Genomic DNA, 19,432 nt, shown 5'->3' on the forward strand with positions numbered 1-19,432 from the left:
ATTTTGAAATAAATTATAAATAAATAACATATAAGGTCTTAATCGTCATATTGTCTTTATTTAACTTGGATTCCCTTAAGAAAACATTTAATATAAAACGTGCGTTAAAAATTATTTGATCAGAATTCAAGAATTTACTCTTTAGGCAAAGAATATTTTACAATTAGAAACATCTTAAATATTACATGTGCGTTAGTCGTATTAAAAAGATGGAAAATCTTTTATGACTAGAAAATATAGTAGATTACTTATAATAACACTTTTATATAAATGTGTAACAAAGCTGTTACGGCGTTAAAACGTAAACATCTGTTTTGATTCTTTGCGTACAATTGTTTAGACGCGTATAGAAGGCTGTGGATGAACGAAAAGTATTTTGTGCACTGTTTATACCAAGAAGAACATAAAAATTGAAATTAATTAAAAAATGTAATACGATTTCATTTTATATGTTCTCAAATATCCAATCTTATATCGATTATATAATATAATAACTTTGTTGTGTACATGTAAATAGAAGTATTACCATGGCAACGGTTATATTGTTATGCCATCAAGTCCACAGCCCTCTAATAGTAACAAACTATTTATAAATATTATCGCAATAAGGAACAAAATCCATTAACAACAATAAATGATAACCACACAATTGCTTATTATATCGAAGGATGATTTATGTGGGAATTGATTTTTTCTGTGTTGTACATTTTAAGTTTTTCTGTTGTTTTTATTTTATTTCCATCGTGTAACAAGTTTTAAATCTTTTTGTTACTAAATGTAACACAGATAGAAAACCCCTTCGAATTCGTATAGGGTTATATATTTGCAAGGACATCTAACAGTAGGTTCTGTTTTATAACGAAACAGTATAAATTTCAAACAGAAAATCTATTTTAGTACAAGGAAATTTGTCGTGAGACAGAAATATCTTATTTCCATGTACCTGGATTCTATATTGTTTTGTTTGTTGAATAGTGATATCGAAAATTTTCCTTGAAAGAACAACAAATTAATTATATATTTTAATGTTAGATATTAAAGTTCTTGACTGTGCAGAAATATCTGAACATGTACCTGGTACTTATACCCCAGAAAATACCCTTTTTTCAGTGTAATTAATATATAGATATTTGTTATCAATAATAAATATTACGTATTTCTATTCACAATTAAAAATAAACGTTCTGAAGACCATAACATTTCTCTAAATTCTTGTAGATAATTAATATATGACGAGGTTCAGGTTAATATGTGTTAGAAGTTTATATATTAAAACAGTTTTTAATAATATTCTGTGTGATTCAATTTTTATTTTTAGCTAATTGACTAGACTATCAGTCTGTGTCAGTTAGGCATTGATACCTATTAAGAAAGGCGAGTAATGGACAGAAAAACATTTTTTTAGAGAAGTTTAGTTAAACATTTGGCCACGAGGCGTGCTGTATTGCCGGAATTTTACGCGTTAAGATCTAGAATCGGTTTGCTGTAGGAGAATTTCTGTTTTGCCTTGTGTCCCGTCTCTTTGACTTCCCTCTGCCTCGTCCTGTGGCCTGGTCCAAGCCACCTCGAGTCAATTTGTTGAAGTCGATGATCGCGAGTCTCGGCGGAGCTGGCGGTGGCCTTGAGGCGGTTGTCACTACCGAATGGCAAATTCCTCCACCCCTCATCTTCCTTCCTGCCAGACCTCTTAAGCCTGGGGTCACATTCGGTTCCGGAAGAGAAGTTGGAATTTCTCTGTAGTTCATCAGAAGAGTTGAACGGCGTCTGTCGTGTTGAAATGACCTGGGTTCGAGATTCACTGGCGAATCGCCTCCCCCGTCACTGGACGAACTACCCCGGTCGCGGACAGACGTGAGTTCGTGTAGACGAAGTACTGCCTTCCCGCGCGTTGTCCGTGGACGGGTACAAGGACTCCGGCTTGATCTAGCTCGCATCCTGGGGTCAGGAGACGTGGATATTGTAATTGGTAGATTTGCCGGTATCACTCCAATGGCTCTGTAGTAGTCCAGGTAGGTGCGGGCAATGTTACGACCGAGCCTACAGTCTGATGACCAGGTCAAGGAAATTATTAATTACAACGGACATAATTCCTGATAATTCATTGTCTTAATGGAATTTCGTAGCATTTTGTAATGTCCGGGACGGAGCTACCGTATAATGGACAAGACAAAGCGAGTTAAGACGAGCGAACATAGGTTAGACATGTGGAGGATAAAGCAAAGTGAAACAAAATTGACGCTGGCAGTGGAAATTGAGAAATAAATAAAAAGTTACAGTGGAACCATGGTTCCGGAGAATTTGACGTAACTAATTCTATACGGAAAGGAAGTTTATATATTGGCTTTATTCTAAATATTTCCTTTATACATGCTTTACAATTGAGATAAGTTTGATTAAGACTTTGCTTATTTAACTTGAATTGGTTACGCTTAAGATGGGTCTGTGGTAGATGAATGTAATGAAAGTAATGTAATGTAATGAAATGTTTTATAGGTAACAACAATGCCGAGTAAACACGACGTTCCCTAGGTACACTTGTTACACTTTTTCGTTTCCATTTTTCGTTTCCCTTTTTCGTTTCCCTTTTTCGTTTCCCTTTTTAGTTTCCCTTTTTCGTTTCCCTTTTTGCCGAATGACCCTTCCTTATAGACGTATTTACGTCAAAAAAATTCAGTATAATAATGCCTGTAGTAGATTTAAGTGGTCTAATCCGTGACGTCATTGATCTGCCTTTCTTGTATTCCCTGCGGTTTCTAACTTCCTCTATATTCCTGTCCTTCACCTGTTTCTTCTCTAATCGGCTTTATCTGTCTTGCTACCACTTGTAATTCGTTGTCTGTCCCCGCTTGCATTTGCTTGTCTTAAATTACATTTTGTCTCCATATACGCCTCACGCATGTTTGGCCTTCACTTGTCTTTCACTATCGCGCTCAGCTACTGTCTTCTTTTTTGTAACGTCTCGCGTTGCATAGGATATTGAAGATCTTTTAAAATGTTAGTTACAAATTAATTTTGTGAGGTTATATTCTTTAGCCATTAATGCTGTTAGTTACAAGGATACATGCATCTTCTGTGTACTGGAATATTCCTTGAGAATTTGGACGTTGGTATCCGAAAAAAGATACTTCCAAGGTGTAGCAGTTGACTGAGTCCTTCAGGGCTGTACAGAAATATCTGGACAGAAAAAGAGAGAAGCCATTTTAGGAGGAATACGTACATTTTATATAAAAAAAATCATTAATCTGTCAGTATAAATAGGCTTGTGCTTGGTTGACATAAGAGACAAATATTTGATATTTTGAAGCATTTATACAGATATAATAGTATGAGTTTTTTTACTCTAGAAATTCGAAAATTATATAAGTATTGATCGATGTTATCTTTATAGGCTGACGATTGTGTACCATATTTATAACACTGAAATTCGACGAAAAAATTGGAGTAGGCCATGTATGTTTGTTTTCTAGTTTATTTAACGACATTTTCTCAACTGTATAGGTTATGTATCAAATGGAAACGTGACTCGTGATTTTGTAAGGATGTGGAATTATTTAGTATTTTTCTGAATGGGCTGAGATAAATCTATCATAGAATTCTGTATCCTGGCCGAGAATTTAAATCGAGACCTTCCATTTGCCCCAGTATCGAGATTTTCTTTAACAAAGAAGTATAATGTGATTCATTTTCATATGAATGCTTTATAAGTTCTGCAGTTTTGGAGAAAATAGAAACTTTTTTTTTTAGATTTTCATTGTCTCTCTCGTAGTTTATCTATTAAATTATGCTTTAGCTTGGGTAAAAATTGGCTGTCACATTCGTAATAATACAAGTACGTCTGCTGTATTACAGAACAGACTGAACATGTTCGAAGGATTTCTTGCTTGGTAAGCACAGGAATGAAAAAAAGGAGGGGGGTAAAACTTTTAACCAAAGACGCTGTAATTCTCAGAGTTCTAGAGAACTTTGAGAATTAACGTCATTTATTCAAAGCTCGAAGTTTGGTCAAAGTTCGTAAGACGTGACGGTGTTAAGAAAAAAGGTTATGGAACAGCGTTTTTGAACTCGAGCAAAGGGCTTGGTGAATCCCCCTTATATAAAGTTCTTTTGTCCCCCGATTCCAATCTATGGAGCAGTATCTGTTAACTATAAAATATATTAAATGTGCACCATTTCATAACAGGTCTACTGACCATTCAGAAATGATACGTGAATATTTCCACGCATATAACAGAATGATATTCCAAGAACCAACGTCACCTCTTGTATTAAGTTAACAACGCGTTTAAATAAATAACGTATGTTTATTATTCTATTTAATTATATATTTTTTTACAAACTGAAAACTTACATCTGCTTTTTTACACTTATTTTTTTTGTATATTACGTATTGGGATTTTTCAGAATAACCGTGTTTAATGTTCCTATGGTATAATTTTAATTTAATACTAAGTCCCGAAACATTATTAATATTTTAATTAATCTCTGAACTAGAGTTCATATTAGATAAAGTTATAAAAATTAAATTTATAACGAAACATGAAGAATTATATAATCGTAATTCTTGTCATGTGTTTTTTGCAGATGGAATTCAACTTCGGGTACGAAACCCAAATGTGTACATCTATAAAATGCTTTATACATAACAACTCTCTAGAAGCGAGAAGGTATAGTCTTACTGTGTATTACATATGGGATATTGGACGTGACAAAGTCTATAAATGGCTGCCTGACCTTTTCTGCATCATGGTTTGAACTCAATTCCAGTAACGACTCTACATTCGAGTATACTGCTCAAACGTGAGACTGACACGCCATTTGTCAAACTGCAAAAATTCAGCGTAAGAAACAGGAGAGAAAAAAAGTATTCTCTAACCAAATGAGGGAGGGGCATCTGTGTTTCCCAGACACGTGACCTAACACTTTATGCAGAATCGATGGTCTCCAAATTTTCTTACGCAAATGTTCAAGAACACGTGACATTTCGTCAGTCGGATGTTTAAGGACACGATTTCATTCAAAGAGAATTGTTTTAGAGGTTTTGACCTTTATAAAACTTCTTCCTGGTTTGAAGGAATAAGCATACCGAATTTGGTGCAAATCGGTTTATCCATCCTCGAGCTATAAGAGAACATATATTCATAAACCATAGTCTCACTTAATAAGAAGATATTAATTACTAATAAACTTATTCGCAGATTGCGTGACGTTCAGTTAATTAGATTGTCGTAAAGTTTGAACATATTTGTCATTTAGAACTGCTAAGACAGTGGATAAGAAATATTGTACTTCTATACGAAGGAGACGTGACTGTTACATGAACCGATTCTCTAGATATTGTCATTCAGTTTGCTGTAAACTCGTACATAAAATTCGCATCTAAAGAGATTCGATCGATCCATCAAATATCCGAATAGCATAGAAACTTATTACGTGTACGATAATCTAAATTATACTTTATTCTTTTCTAAAAAAAACAAACAAACATATTTTACGTTTTATTACTAGACGATGGATAATATCCAAGTAAATTTTTATTCAATTGACTCTTCACCATCGTCAAGAAGTTTTAGATTTGATAAACATACTGTTATATTTCATGACTTGTTTTTAAATGTTGCAGTTCTTAAATACGTAAATTGGGTAGTTCAGTCAATATAGCGTCTTCACCACGAACTGAACGTTCTCAGTTCGATCCCCGATACGGGATTCTTATACCTCATTCAATATTATATGATCGTGAATCCAAATATAGCTTTCCCCAAACAGATGTCGATAACGAAGTTATATTTCGTATTATAAAATATACAATTTTTTTTGGGGATATGTATTTATTATACATCCCCAAAGTTTATTAAGCGTGAGAAAAATTTAGGTGTTCTAATATAATTACTCAGTGATTTTAATATTAAATTACGTAGAAATAACAGGATTTGGTATCACACGAAATAATCGTTAGTACTAAGTAGTCGCGAACCCAGGTTTGCACGTCACAGTGCCAATGTGAGTAAAGACTTCGTGCACGGGTTGTTGAGAGCTGGCTTGGAGTTGGTGGAGGGTTCAAGAGGGTGGAGTCTACGACAAGAATTATAAGAAGAAGACGCAATTAAAACCCTCCATTAATCTTAGAAGGGAACACCAGATGTAGAGTTGATGGGACAGAAGGGTTTGGAAGGAGTTTCAGCAATACTGAAGTTTCTTGTCTGTCTTCCCCCCCCCCCCCCCAACCCCAACCCGGTTTCTATAATCCTAATACTCTTCTCTGAAAGCCCTCTCCTAAGATATGGCATTCATTTGTCTCCAATCGTTAATAATTGTGTGTACTGTGTATAATGTCCCTCGTCGAGAACTTCTTAAACAGTGTTACAAGACAAACTCTTACGATGTTAAATTATATGTTTTGTTAGTTTCATGCAAACTGAAATTTACATCACGTTTCATTTCGAGATTGTTTGATTTTAATTTATTACCGAGAATAACGAAACGTAAACCTCGTTCGTCAGAACCAAGTTCAGTTTTTCTCGATATTGTAATTTCAGTTTAAATTTTGTTACTCGTGCAAAAAAAAGTTGGTTACGGAATTATCTGTAAGTTAAAGTAAAGCTATACGCCATGTAGGCGCTTGGGGGAGGGGTAAGAAGTGTTATGGCGTCGTAAGGAATTATTTGGATCTAATTTTAATACTTTACACAAATGGAATGAGTTAAGAATTGTCCACTAAGCACGCAAAACTGTAAATCTGCATATTTCTTCTATAACGCTTCACTTGGTTTGAATCTACTTGCTCTAGAACGAAGATTACCACGGTCTTCGTGATTTAATACTCCATTAACCTCGAAATTACCCAATTTAGAATCTCTTTACAAAACATTGAATCCTAAATTGTTAATTTACACATGCGTGGTACCCACATCTGAAACGGCAATACTTTTACACGTAACACAAATTACAGTCAAAACAAAATTAATCCGTATTTAAATACCATTTCGTAAATTTCTGCAAATGTGATTTCTGTTTTTTTTATGTGCTGTCCTGTATAATGAGATTTGTTGGTACGGGTTGATCATTCGTGCAAGAATTTCTACCAGATGTGTAAACATTTCAGCGACTTTGAAGCCACGGGTTAAGTACGTTTTACCCCGAGTAACGTACTACAAGTGCTAAACTCATTACTAGCAGCTTAAGGAAGATTGTTTCGCGAACCAAGTTACATTTTACTGTATATACCAACCTACTAACACAAATTTGACGGCTTCATTTGACATTTTACGATTTTACCAACATTTCTCGACCTGATCGTTGCTGCAATATCGACTTTAAAGCTTTTGTATGGTCACTAACATTTAACAACACTGTTTTAACTTTACAGGATTTAGTATATAATTTTAGTGTAATTATCGAACTGATTTGGAACGTGTTCAAGAGGATATGATAGTGTCTTTGAAGACGTACTTTCGAGAACGAGATATTACGAATAACCATAATGTGAATCCCGCTATCGATACGTAAGATTGTGTGATGGCACTGTAGGTATCGATTCTCGAGAAATAGCAATTCCGAATCGATAAGTAAGCCAAAGTATGAAGTGCACACTTCTATAGCCTAGGAAAACAATGGCTTCTCGCTTGTTTCTCGCGAGTCATAATTCATGTGGACACTCAGTCACACTGAAACACATAAATCAAGCAGAAATGTTACATGACATGGTCAGGGAGGCTGTATGATGCAGATTCGCATGAAAGGGTTGGTCCAGTCCGGCACAATGAAACAATAACATTACGTCAACGAGAGAATAAGATTTATTCACAGTTAGTTCACTAGCAGAATTAAGTTCATTTTATAACATCCACGTAAATTTGCACTTGACAGAAATATACAATACGATGTCTCAAAATTATTATTACCGGAAAGGTTACCTAAGCGGTAAAGCATCTCGTCTGAATGTCATAGACGTTCAGTCATTAGGTTTACACTAAGTGGACTGCGAACCATGGATGGCTGTCTTCTGGGATGGGAGACGTTTACCGACGTTTCAGAGGTGATCGGTGTCTCTGAAACGTCTGTAAACTACACGGCGCAACATCCCAAAAGACTCATCGTAGTAAATGGTAGTCAATTCAGCTGGTTTATTGCCTGATTGAACATCGTATTTTCTCTCCCTACCAATTTTTTTGTATGGATTTCTTTTATTCTGTCATATGCAAGGGACATTCGGTCTTGATTTCATTTTCCGAATGAACAGAACTTATATGAAAAGGAGAAAACCCTTTCTTCGAAATGGTACGACGCACAATTTTGGTATTGACAATTCACTTCTGAGCTCTTTGGGAGGCGCGTAATTATAATGGTGACGAAAGAATGAGAATTCTCTGCGGTGAGTGGAGTATAATGGAGAAAGTGAAGGTCAGATGGGGACACACAGAAAATAAATTACACCGCCTTGTAATTTAATATAATATAGAAAAAATGTGACAATAACAGGTAAAGACTACAATTTGAAGTAAATATTATTTTTTAAAAAAATATATATCTGATGATATGTATCGGCTGATTAGGTTAACGAAATTGGCTGATATTTAAAATACAGTAAAGTTTTAAGGGGGTAAGGGGAGTGTGACGTGATTTGTTGCAATGTTGTTGTCTTGTCGGTTCGCGTTAAAGTAGAACGCGTTGGATGTCTTTTCAACTATATTACAAACAAACGGACTAAAGTTTGTTGCTAAAGGTTAAGGTTGTGATACTCATGTTTAATTTTTAAGTAAACGAAATATTTTATCACGTTCGTGTGAACTACGCCCTTAAGGAAGTAACTTCTAACGTAGAAGAAAAAGTGGACCACTCTCGTGGTCCTCTACCAAGGCGTTACTAGTAACCGTAAGCAAAATTTCCTCGAGTGGGGTGTGTGTGTCACCATTTTGTTTCCAACCCATATTTCGCCGTCTGAACGAGTAGATTTTACATTGATTTAGCTTCTGTAAGCGTCTCTCCCTTCTTCCCCCGGGGGTCTTCGGTTTCGTGTTTCAAGCAGCTACTAACAAATTTTTGAACGTTGCCAAAAACAGGAACTGGTGAAATAACTGCGTGTACATCTGTCAGCGCGAATTTTATGAAAAATCAGTGGCAGATGTTTGGAAACCAAGGCCAGCACGGAAATTACTTATTTCTAATAGATTTTTAAATACAGCTTGTATTATAAACTCCAAAACGCACTTCATTTTAATTAGTCGTATTTCTTACGCGTCAGTAGCCCGCAACATTGATCACGTGTATTCATTTGCCTTACTAGAAGCCAACTGTCATCGAACAATCCCAAGAGAAATCTTCCTTTCCTGAGAAGTGGGTTTAATTTTACTTCTCGAAGATCTGAATGGAAGAAATATTACGGTTATATATATATTACAATTTATTTTATCAAGTGCCCACCCAGAATAAACCACACGTCAATGCTTAATTACATATACATGTAGATTCCATCTTTCTTTCATAGTAATTTTCGTCATATTTAAAGACAAATATCTGGCATATTCAGTATAATATACGCAGAAGTGTTAAAACATGCAGAACACGTTGATATATCTACACAAACTCACCCCCAAGAACATAAGCAACCTACCCCTACTGGTACCCTGCCTGTAATTGGCTTGCCATATTGCGTCCCTGGTAAAATAGCACTGCATTTCGGTGTATACCTCAACGCCCTTCAAGGGTATAGAATTCTACTTTAGTAATTTAGCGAGCTCTTAAGGAACAAGCCCTTCGTAATTTCTGAATATAGAGATCAGAATCTACTCATATCAGCTCAAAAGAGAGTGTGAAAATTCTATTAAAGTTTGCATGATTCTATGCAGAATATTATTAGCGTAAATATTGAGTAACACAAATGAAACACGTGCGAAAATACGTAGGCAGACAGAATGGCGGATGTAAGTATCACATAGACGGACTGAAAGATGTTTAAACGGATAAATTAGTAAATTGGACCAAAAAATGTCAGCCGAAAAAAAAAGAGAACGACGTATATGAACGTATGTTCTTAAGGGTTATGACATCGTATGGTATTGTAGGTGGCTGTCAGTGTAACGGAGAAAAACATCGTCTCAAACTCTACCCTGAAGGCGGAAGTAGAATATTCCTCTGAATCGCTGTTAATCGCCTAACTGGATATTAAACGGTGTCTCCATAGTCAACCTGATAATGGAGGCAGCAAGTGTCCGTCAGTGACAGATCACGTCAAACACCGGGTCCGGCTGAGACCGTTTCTGAAAGGGATCGGGTGGGGAAAATTTTGAAAACAAAATTTCAAACTTTTCAAAAAATCAAAAAATGCTGGAAAATGTTGAAAAAGCGCACTTAGCTAAAAAAATTGAAAAATGTTAACTTCAAAAAATTTACAAATCTTTAAAAAAAAAATTCGGGAGCATTTAAGACAATTTCCAGGATTTTTTTTTCAAATTTTTTGAAAATTTCATTTTTTTTTAAAAATTTGCCAAAATGATTTATACCAGAACCGGAATCTGCCAAACGCAGTCTGAGCGAGACTTGCTCTCTGTCTCTCCCGATCTCTGCTACAAGGAATTTCTGCCATACACTGAGTCTGATCAACCGGTGACTGCAAGGCTCTGTTTGTCTCAGACGATTGTGATGGAATTGATCTCTGCATCCCGCTGACAGCGGTAACACGTCATTGCAGAGACGGCCCGTTAGAGACCGGGTCATAGAGAGACCGTGCTCGTCAGAGACAGGGTACGTCAAACACCGTTAACATCTGAGGCCGTTTCTGACAGGGATCGGGTGGGGAGAATTTTGAAAAACATTCAAATTTTTCGAAAAATTAAAAACTGTAGGAAATTGTCAAAAAAGAGCACAAAACCAAAAATTTTCGAAATAGTTGAAAATTTTTATGAAGTTAGAATTTTTCAATTTTTGGTTTTGTGAGCATTTCAGACAATTTCCAGCATTTTTCGAAATTAAAAAAAACTTTAAATATTTTTTCTACTCCAAGAGATGCCTGTCAACTCGGTGAATACCTCACACTGTCTCTGCCAGACTAGGCCTCTGTCTCACACGGTTGCTGGCTGCCTCGGTGTGTGCACCAAGCGGCCTCTGCAGGACTCGGTCTCTGGTGGTCAGGGTCAGCCTTACATGTTATATGCAGCACGTCGGCTCAGAGTCGGCATGTCAGAGCCGTGCATGCAGATACCGGTTCGTGCTGAGCCCGAGGCAGGCACCGACCACTTACGTCAGAGACACATTGCTTGAGAAACAGTCCGAGAGATATCAGTTCTGCAAGGCACATGGAGGGGGAATTTTGAAAAATTTCAAAATTTTCAAAAAATCAAAAAACGCTGGAAATTGTCGAAAAGGCGCACAAAACCAAGAATTTTTGAAAAATTTCACATCCAAGATTTTCAAAATTTTCGAAAATTTTCGAAAAATCAAAAAACGTAGGAAATCGTCCAGAAAGCGCACAAAACTAAGAATTTTTGAAAATTTTCAACTTTTAATTTTTTTCAGAATTTTTCGAAAATTCTTGGTTATGTGCGCTTTTCAGAAGATTTGCAGCGCTTTTTGATTTTTCTAAAATTTCGAAAAAATTGAAAATATTTTTTCTAAATTTGACCTGTAGCTTCCCTATCAGAACTAGACTGCCAGACCCCGACCCTGCTATGGTCTACTTCACACAGTCTCAGCCGTACTCTGTCTGTGCCTCAACCGGTATCTGCTTTACACGGCGTGATTCACCAGGTCTCTGCTTGACTCCGTCTCTGGTTAACAGGGTCTCTGCGTGACTCGGCCTGTGCCTCACCGGTCTCTGCTTGATACGGTATGTGCAGCAGCCTGTTCATGCTTGACTCTGTCTCTGCCTCGCCCGAGCTCTGCTTCCCATTTTCTGTGACTCACCACGTCTTCGCCTCACTCTGTCTGTGTCACACTTCTCTGATTGCTTTCGGTCTGTGCCTCACACGGTCTCTGCCGAACCAGGTCTTTCCACAGACGGCCTGGCAGATGTCGGGTGATAGAGACGCCGTAACCTGCAGGGAGCGAGTCCGGCAGACACCGCGTCCGGCAGTGACCGGGACGTGCACAGACGGTCCTGGCCGGGATAGTGAGGAGAAAATTTTGATAAAATTTTTTCAACTTTTTCGAAAAATCAAAAAACGTAGGAAACCGTTCAAAATGCGCACAAAACCACGAATTTTTGAAAAATTCCGTTTTCAAAATTTTTGTCTCAAATTTCAAAAATTCTTTTTTATCTTTGCGTTTCATGCCGTTTGCAACATTTTCGATTTTTTTGAAATTTCTCAAAGATTTTCAAAATTTTCGAAAATCTTCGAAAAATCAAAAAACGTAGGAAATCGTCCAGAAAGCGCACAAAACTATGAATTTTTGAAAATTTTGAAATTTAATTTTTTTTCAGAATTTTTCGAAAATTCTTGGTTATGTGCGCTTTTCAGATTATTTGCAGCGCTTTTTGATTTTTCTAAAATTTCGAAAAAATTGAAAATATTTTTTCTAAATTTGACCTGTACCTTCCCTATCAGAACTAGACTCTGCCAGACCCCGACCCTGCTATGGTCTACTTCACACAGTCTCAGCCGTACTCTGTCTGTGCCTCAACCGGTATCTGCTTTACACGGCGTGATTCACCAGGTCTCTGCTTGACTCCGTCTCTGGTTAACAGGGTCTCTGCGTGACTCGGCCTGTGCCTCACCGGTCTCTGCTTGATACGGTATGTGCATCAGCCTGTTCATGCTTGACTCTGTCTCTGCCTCGCCCGAGCTCTGCTTCCCATTTTCTGTGACTCACCACGTCTTCGCCTCACTCTGTCTGTGTCACACTTCTCTCCTTGCTTTCGGTCTGTGCCTCACACGGTCTCTGCCGAACCAGGTCTTTCCACAGACGGCCTGGCAGATGTCGGGTGATAGAGACGCCGTAACCTGCAGGGAGCGAGTCCGGCAGACACCGCGTCCGGCAGTGACCGGGACGTGCACAGACGGTCCTGGCCGGGATAGTGAGGAGAACATTTTGATAAAATTTTTTCAAATTTTTCGAAAAATCAAAAAACGTAGGAAACCGTTCAAAATGCGCACAAAACCACGAATTTTTGAAAAATTCCGTTTTCAAAATTTTTGTCTCAAATTTCAAAAATTCTTATTTATCTTTGCGTTTCATGCCGTTTGCAACCATTTTCGATTTTTTTGAAATTTCGTCAATTTTTGAAATTTCTCAAAGGGGTACCCCTTTGAAGATTTTCAAAATTTTCGAAAATTTTCGAAAAATAAAAAAACGTAGGAAATCGTCCAGAAAGCGCACAAAACTAAGAATTTTTGAAAATTTTCAACTTTTAATTTTTTTCAGAATTTTTCGAAAATTCTTGGTTATGTGCGCTTTTCAGAAGATTTGCAGCGCTTTTTGATTTCTCTAAAATTTCGAAAAAATTGAAAATATTTTTTCTAAATTTGACCTGTACCTTCCCTATCAGAACTAGACTCTGCCAGACCCCGACCCTGCTATTGTCTACTTCACACAGTCTCAGCCGTACTCTGTCTGTGCCTCAACCGGTATCTGCTTTACACGGCGTGATTCACCAGGTCTCTGCTTGACTCCGTCTCTGGTTAACAGGGTCTCTGCGTGACTAGGCCTGTGCCTCACCGGTCTCTGCTTGATACGGTATGTGCATCAGCCTGTTCATGCTTGACTCTGTCTCTGCCTCGCCCGAGCTCTGCTTCCCATTTTCTGTGACTCACCACGTCTTCGCCTCACTCTGTCTGTGTCACACTTCTCTCCTTGCTTTCGGTCTGTGCCTCACCCGGTCTCTGCCGAACCAGGTCTTTCCACAGACGGCCTGGCAGATGTCGGGTGATAGAGACGCCGTAACCTGCAGGGAGCGAGTCCGGCAGACACCGCGTCCGGCAGTGACCGGGACGTGCACAGACGGTCCTGGCCGGGATAGTGAGGAGAAAATTTTGATAAAATTTTTTCAAATTTTTCGAAAAATCAAAAAACGTAGGAAACCGTTCAAAATGCGCACAAAACCACGAATTTTTGAAAAATTCCGTTTTCAAAATTTTTGTCTCAAATTTCAAAAATTCTTATTTATCTTTGCGTTTCATGCCGTTTGCAACCATTTTCGATTTTTTTGAAATTTCGTCAATTTTTGAAATTTCTCAAAGGGGTACCCCTTTGAAGATTTTCAAAATTTTCGAAAATTTTCGAAAAATCAAAAAACGTAGGAAATCGTCCAGAAAGCGCACAAAACTAAGAATTTTTGAAAATTTTCAACTTTTAATTTTTTTCAGAATTTTTCGAAAATTCTTGGTTATGTGCGCTTTTCAGAAGATTTGCAGCGCTTTTTGATTTCTCTAAAATTTCGAAAAAATTGAAAATATTTTTTCTAAATTTGACCTGTACCTTCCCTATCAGAACTAGACTCTGCCAGACCCCGACCCTGCTATTGTCTACTTCACACAGTCTCAGCCGTACTCTGTCTGTGCCTCAACCGGTATCTGCTTTACACGGCGTGATTCACCAGGTCTCTGCTTGACTCCGTCTCTGGTTAACAGGGTCTCTGCGTGACTAGGCCTGTGCCTCACCGGTCTCTGCTTGATACGGTATGTGCATCAGCCTGTTCATGCTTGACTCTGTCTCTGCCTCGCCCGAGCTCTGCTTCCCATTTTCTGTGACTCACCACGTCTTCGCCTCACTCTGTCTGTGTCACACTTCTCTCCTTGCTTTCGGTCTGTGCCTCACCCGGTCTCTGCCGAACCAGGTCTTTCCACAGACGGCCTGGCAGATGTCGGGTGATAGAGACGCCGTAACCTGCAGGGAGCGAGTCCGGCAGACACCGCGTCCGGCAGTGACCGGGACGTGCACAGACGGTCCTGGCCGGGATAGTGAGGAGAACATTTTGATAAAATTTTTTCAAATTTTTCGAAAAATCAAAAAACGTAGGAAACCGTTCAAAATGCGCACAAAACCACGAATTTTTGAAAAATTCCGTTTTCAAAATTTTTGTCTCAAATTTCAAAAATTCTTATTTATCTTTGCGTTTCATGCCGTTTGCAACCATTTTCGATTTTTTTGAAATTTCGTCAATTTTTGAAATTTCTCAAAGGGGTACCCCTTTGAAGATTTTCAAAATTTTCGAAAATTTTCGTAAAATAAAAAAACGTAGGAAATCGTCCAGAAAGCGCACAAAACTAAGAATTTTTGAAAATTTTCAACTTTTAATTTTTTTCAGAATTTTTCGAAAATTCTTGGTTATGTGCGCTTTTCAGAAGATTTGCAGCGCTTTTTGATTTCTCTAAAATTTCGAAAAAATTGAAAATATTTTTTCTAAATTTGACCTGTACCTTCCCTATCAGAACTGGACTCTGCCAGACCCCGACCCTGCTATTGTCTACTTCACACAGTCTCAGCCGTACTCTGTCTGTGCCTCAACCGGTATCTGCTTTACACGGCGTGATTCACCAGGTCTCTGCTTGACTCCGTCTCTGGTTAACAGGGTCTCTGCGTGACTAGGCCTGTGCCTCACCGGTCTCTGCTTGATACGGTATGTGCATCAGCCTGTTCATGCTTGACTCTGTCTCTGCCTCGCCAGAGCTCTGCTTCCCATTTTCTGTGACTCACCACGTCTTCGCCTCACTCTGTCTGTGTCACACTTCTCTCCTTGCTTTCGGTCTGTGCCTCACCCGGTCTCTGCCGAACCAGGTCTTTCCACAGACGGCCTGGCAGATGTCGGGTGATAGAGACGCCGTAACCTGCAGGGAGCGAGTCCGGCAGACACCGCGTCCGGCAGTGACCGGGACGTGCACAGACGGTCCTGGCCGGGATAGTGAGGAGAAAATTTTGATAAAATTTTTTCAAATTTTTCGAAAAATCAAAAAACGTAGGAAACCGTTCAAAATGCGCACAAAACCACGAATTTTTGAAAAATTCCGTTTTCAAAATTTTTGTCTCAAATTTCAAAAATTCTTATTTATCTTTGCGTTTCATGCCGTTTGCAACCATTTTCGATTTTTTTGAAATTTCGTCAATTTTTGAAATTTCTCAAAGGGGTACCCCTTTGAAGATTTTCAAAATTTTCGAAAATTTTCGAAAAATCAAAAAACGTAGGAAATCGTCCAGAAAGCGCACAAAACTAAGAATTTTTGAAAATTTTCAACTTTTAATTTTTTTCAGAATTTTTCGAAAATTCTTGGTTATGTGCGCTTTTCAGAAGATTTGCAGCGCTTTTTGATTTTTCTAAAATTTCGAAAAAATTGAAAATATTTTTTCTAAATTTGACCTGTAGCTTCCCTATCAGAACTAGACTCTGCCAGACCCCGACCCTGCTATGGTCTACTTCACACAGTCTCAGCCGTACTCTGTCTGTGCCTCAACCGGTATCTGCTTTACACGGCGTGATTCACCAGGTCTCTGCTTGACTCCGTCTCTGGTTAACAGGGTCTCTGCGTGACTCGGCCTGTGCCTCACCGGTCTCTGCTTGATACGGTATGTGCATCAGCCTGTTCATGCTTGACTCTGTCTCTGCCTCGCCCGAGCTCTGCTTCCCATTTTCTGTGACTCACCACGTCTTCGCCGCACTCTGTCTGTGTCACACTTCTCTCCTTGCTTTCGGTCTGTGCCTCACACGGTCTCTGCCGAACCAGGTCTTTCCACAGACGGCCTGGCAGATGTCGGGTGATAGAGACGCCGTAACCTGCAGGGAGCGAGTCCGGCAGACACCGCGTCCGGCAGTGACCGGGACGTGCACAGACGGTCCTGGCCGGGATAGTGAGGAGAACATTTTGATAAAATTTTTTCAAATTTTTCGAAAAATCAAAAAACGTAGGAAACCGTTCAAAATGCGCACAAAACCACGAATTTTTGAAAAATTCCGTTTTCAAAATTTTTGTCTCAAATTTCAAAAATTCTTATTTATCTTTGCGTTTCATGCCGTTTGCAACCATTTTCGATTTTTTTGAAATTTCGTCAATTTTTGAAATTTCTCAAAGGGGTACCCCTTTGAAGATTTTCAAAATTTTCGAAAATTTTCGTAAAATAAAAAAACGTAGGAAATCGTCCAGAAAGCGCACAAAACTAAGAATTTTTGAAAATTTTCAACTTTTAATTTTTTTCAGAATTTTTCGAAAATTCTTGGTTATGTGCGCTTTTCAGAAGATTTGCAGCGCTTTTTGATTTCTCTAAAATTTCGAAAAAATTGAAAATATTTTTTCTAAATTTGACCTGTACCTTCCCTATCAGAACTGGACTCTGCCAGACCCCGACCCTGCTATTGTCTACTTCACACAGTCTCAGCCGTACTCTGTCTGTGCCTCAACCGGTATCTGCTTTACACGGCGTGATTCACCAGGTCTCTGCTTGACTCCGTCTCTGGTTAACAGGGTCTCTGCGTGACTAGGCCTGTGCCTCACCGGTCTCTGCTTGATACGGTATGTGCATCAGCCTGTTCATGCTTGACTCTGTCTCTGCCTCGCCCGAGCTCTGCTTCCCATTTTCTGTGACTCACCACGTCTTCGCCTCACTCTGTCTGTGTCACACTTCTCTCCTTGCTTTCGGTCTGTGCCTCACACGGTCTCTGCCGAACCAGGTCTTTCCACAGACGGCCTGGCAGATGTCGGGTGATAGAGACGCCGTAACCTGCAGGGAGCGAGTCCGGCAGACACCGCGTCCGGCAGTGACCGGGACGTGCACAGACGGTCCTGGCCGGGATAGTGAGGAGAAAATTTTGATAAAATTTTTTCAAATTTTTCGAAAAATCAAAAAACGTAGGAAACCGTTCAAAATGCGCACAAAACCACGAATTTTTGAAAAATTCCGTTTTCAAAATTTTTGTCTCAAATTTCAAAAATTCTTATTTATCTTTGCGTTTCATGCCGTTTGCAACCATTTTCGATTTTTTTGAAATTTCGTCAATTTTTGAAATTTCTCAAAGGGGTACCCCTTTGAAGATTTTCAAAATTTTCGAAAATTTTCGAAAAATCAAAAAACGTAGGAAATCGTCCAGAAAGCGCACAAAACTAAGAATTTTTGAAAATTTTCAACTTTTAATTTTTTTCAGAATTTTTCGAAAATTCTTGGTTATGTGCGCTTTTCAGAAGATTTGCAGCGCTTTTTGATTTTTCTAAAATTTCGAAAAAATTGAAAATATTTTTTCTAAATTTGACCTGTAGCTTCCCTATCAGAACTAGACTCTGCCAGACCCCGACCCTGCTATGGTCTACTTCACACAGTCTCAGCCGTACTCTGTCTGTGCCTCAACCGGTATCTGCTTTACACGGCGTGATTCACCAGGTCTCTGCTTGACTCCGTCTCTGGTTAACAGGGTCTCTGCGTGACTCGGCCTGTGCCTCACCGGTCTCTGCTTGATACGGTATGTGCATCAGCCTGTTCATGCTTGACTCTGTCTCTGCCTCGCCCGAGCTCTGCTTCCCATTTTCTGTGACTCACCACGTCTTCGCCTCACTCTGTCTGTGTCACACTTCTCTCCTTGCTTTCGGTCTGTGCCTCACACGGTCTCTGCCGAACCAGGTCTTTCCACAGACGGCCTGGCAGATGTCGGGTGATAGAGACGCCGTAACCTGCAGGGAGCGAGTCCGGCAGACACCGCGTCCGGCAGTGACCGGGACGTGCACAGACGGTCCTGGCCGGGATAGTGAGGAGAACATTTTGATAAAATTTTTTCAAATTTTTCGAAAAATCAAAAAACGTAGGAAACCGTTCAAAATGCGCACAAAACCACGAATTTTTGAAAAATTCCGTTTTCAAAATTTTTGTCTCAAATTTCAAAAATTCTTATTTATCTTTGCGTTTCATGCCGTTTGCAACCATTTTCGATTTTTTTGAAATTTCGTCAATTTTTGAAATTTCTCAAAGGGGTACCCCTTTGAAGATTTTCAAAATTTTCGAAAATTTTCGAAAAATAAAAAAACGTAGGAAATCGTCCAGAAAGCGCACAAAACTAAGAATTTTTGAAAATTTTCAACTTTTAATTTTTTTCAGAATTTTTCGAAAATTCTTGGTTATGTGCGCTTTTCAGAAGATTTGCAGCGCTTTTTGATTTTTCTAAAATTTCGAAAAAATTGAAAATATTTTTTCTAAATTTGACCTGTAGCTTCCCTATCAGAACTAGACTCTGCCAGACCCCGACCCTGCTATGGTCTACTTCACACAGTCTCAGCCGTACTCTGTCTGTGCCTCAACCGGTATCTGCTTTACACGGCGTGATTCACCAGGTCTCTGCTTGACTCCGTCTCTGGTTAACAGGGTCTCTGCGTGACTCGGCCTGTGCCTCACCGGTCTCTGCTTGATACGGTATGTGCATCAGCCTGTTCATGCTTGACTCTGTCTCTGCCTCGCCCGAGCTCTGCTTCCCATTTTCTGTGACTCACCACGTCTTCGCCTCACTCTGTCTGTGTCACACTTCTCTCCT

At 38.9% G+C, this 19,432-nt stretch overlaps 1 protein-coding gene across 8 annotated transcripts in view; it reads right to left on the reverse strand.

Moving 5' to 3' along the window:
- Positions 1–19,432, reverse strand: part of LOC110831251 (cytosolic carboxypeptidase 6) — a 323,299-nt gene that overhangs the window by 48,044 nt on the left and 255,823 nt on the right. For 3 of the 8 annotated variants that reach the window (XM_022067026.2, XM_087354440.1, XM_022067027.2), the window contains 2 exons: positions 3,062–3,174; positions 37–2,044 (listed from right to left, as the gene is read on the reverse strand). The exons of 4 other annotated variants lie outside the window; for them this stretch is intronic. In XM_022067026.2, coding sequence (XP_021922718.1) covers positions 1,470–2,044; positions 3,062–3,174 — 688 coding nt within the window. In that variant the 3' untranslated portion in view covers positions 37–1,469. Of the gene's footprint in view, positions 1–36; positions 2,045–3,061; positions 3,175–19,432 lie in introns of those variants that run through there. One more of the 8 variants, XM_087354441.1, reaches the window with a different exon arrangement.

The sequence above is a fragment of the Zootermopsis nevadensis genome, unplaced genomic scaffold (assembly GCF_977971745.1).
Source record: "Zootermopsis nevadensis isolate Lab colony 2312 unplaced genomic scaffold, Znev_1.0 Znev_ptg000023l, whole genome shotgun sequence".
NCBI lineage: Eukaryota > Metazoa > Arthropoda > Insecta > Blattodea > Termopsidae > Zootermopsis > Zootermopsis nevadensis.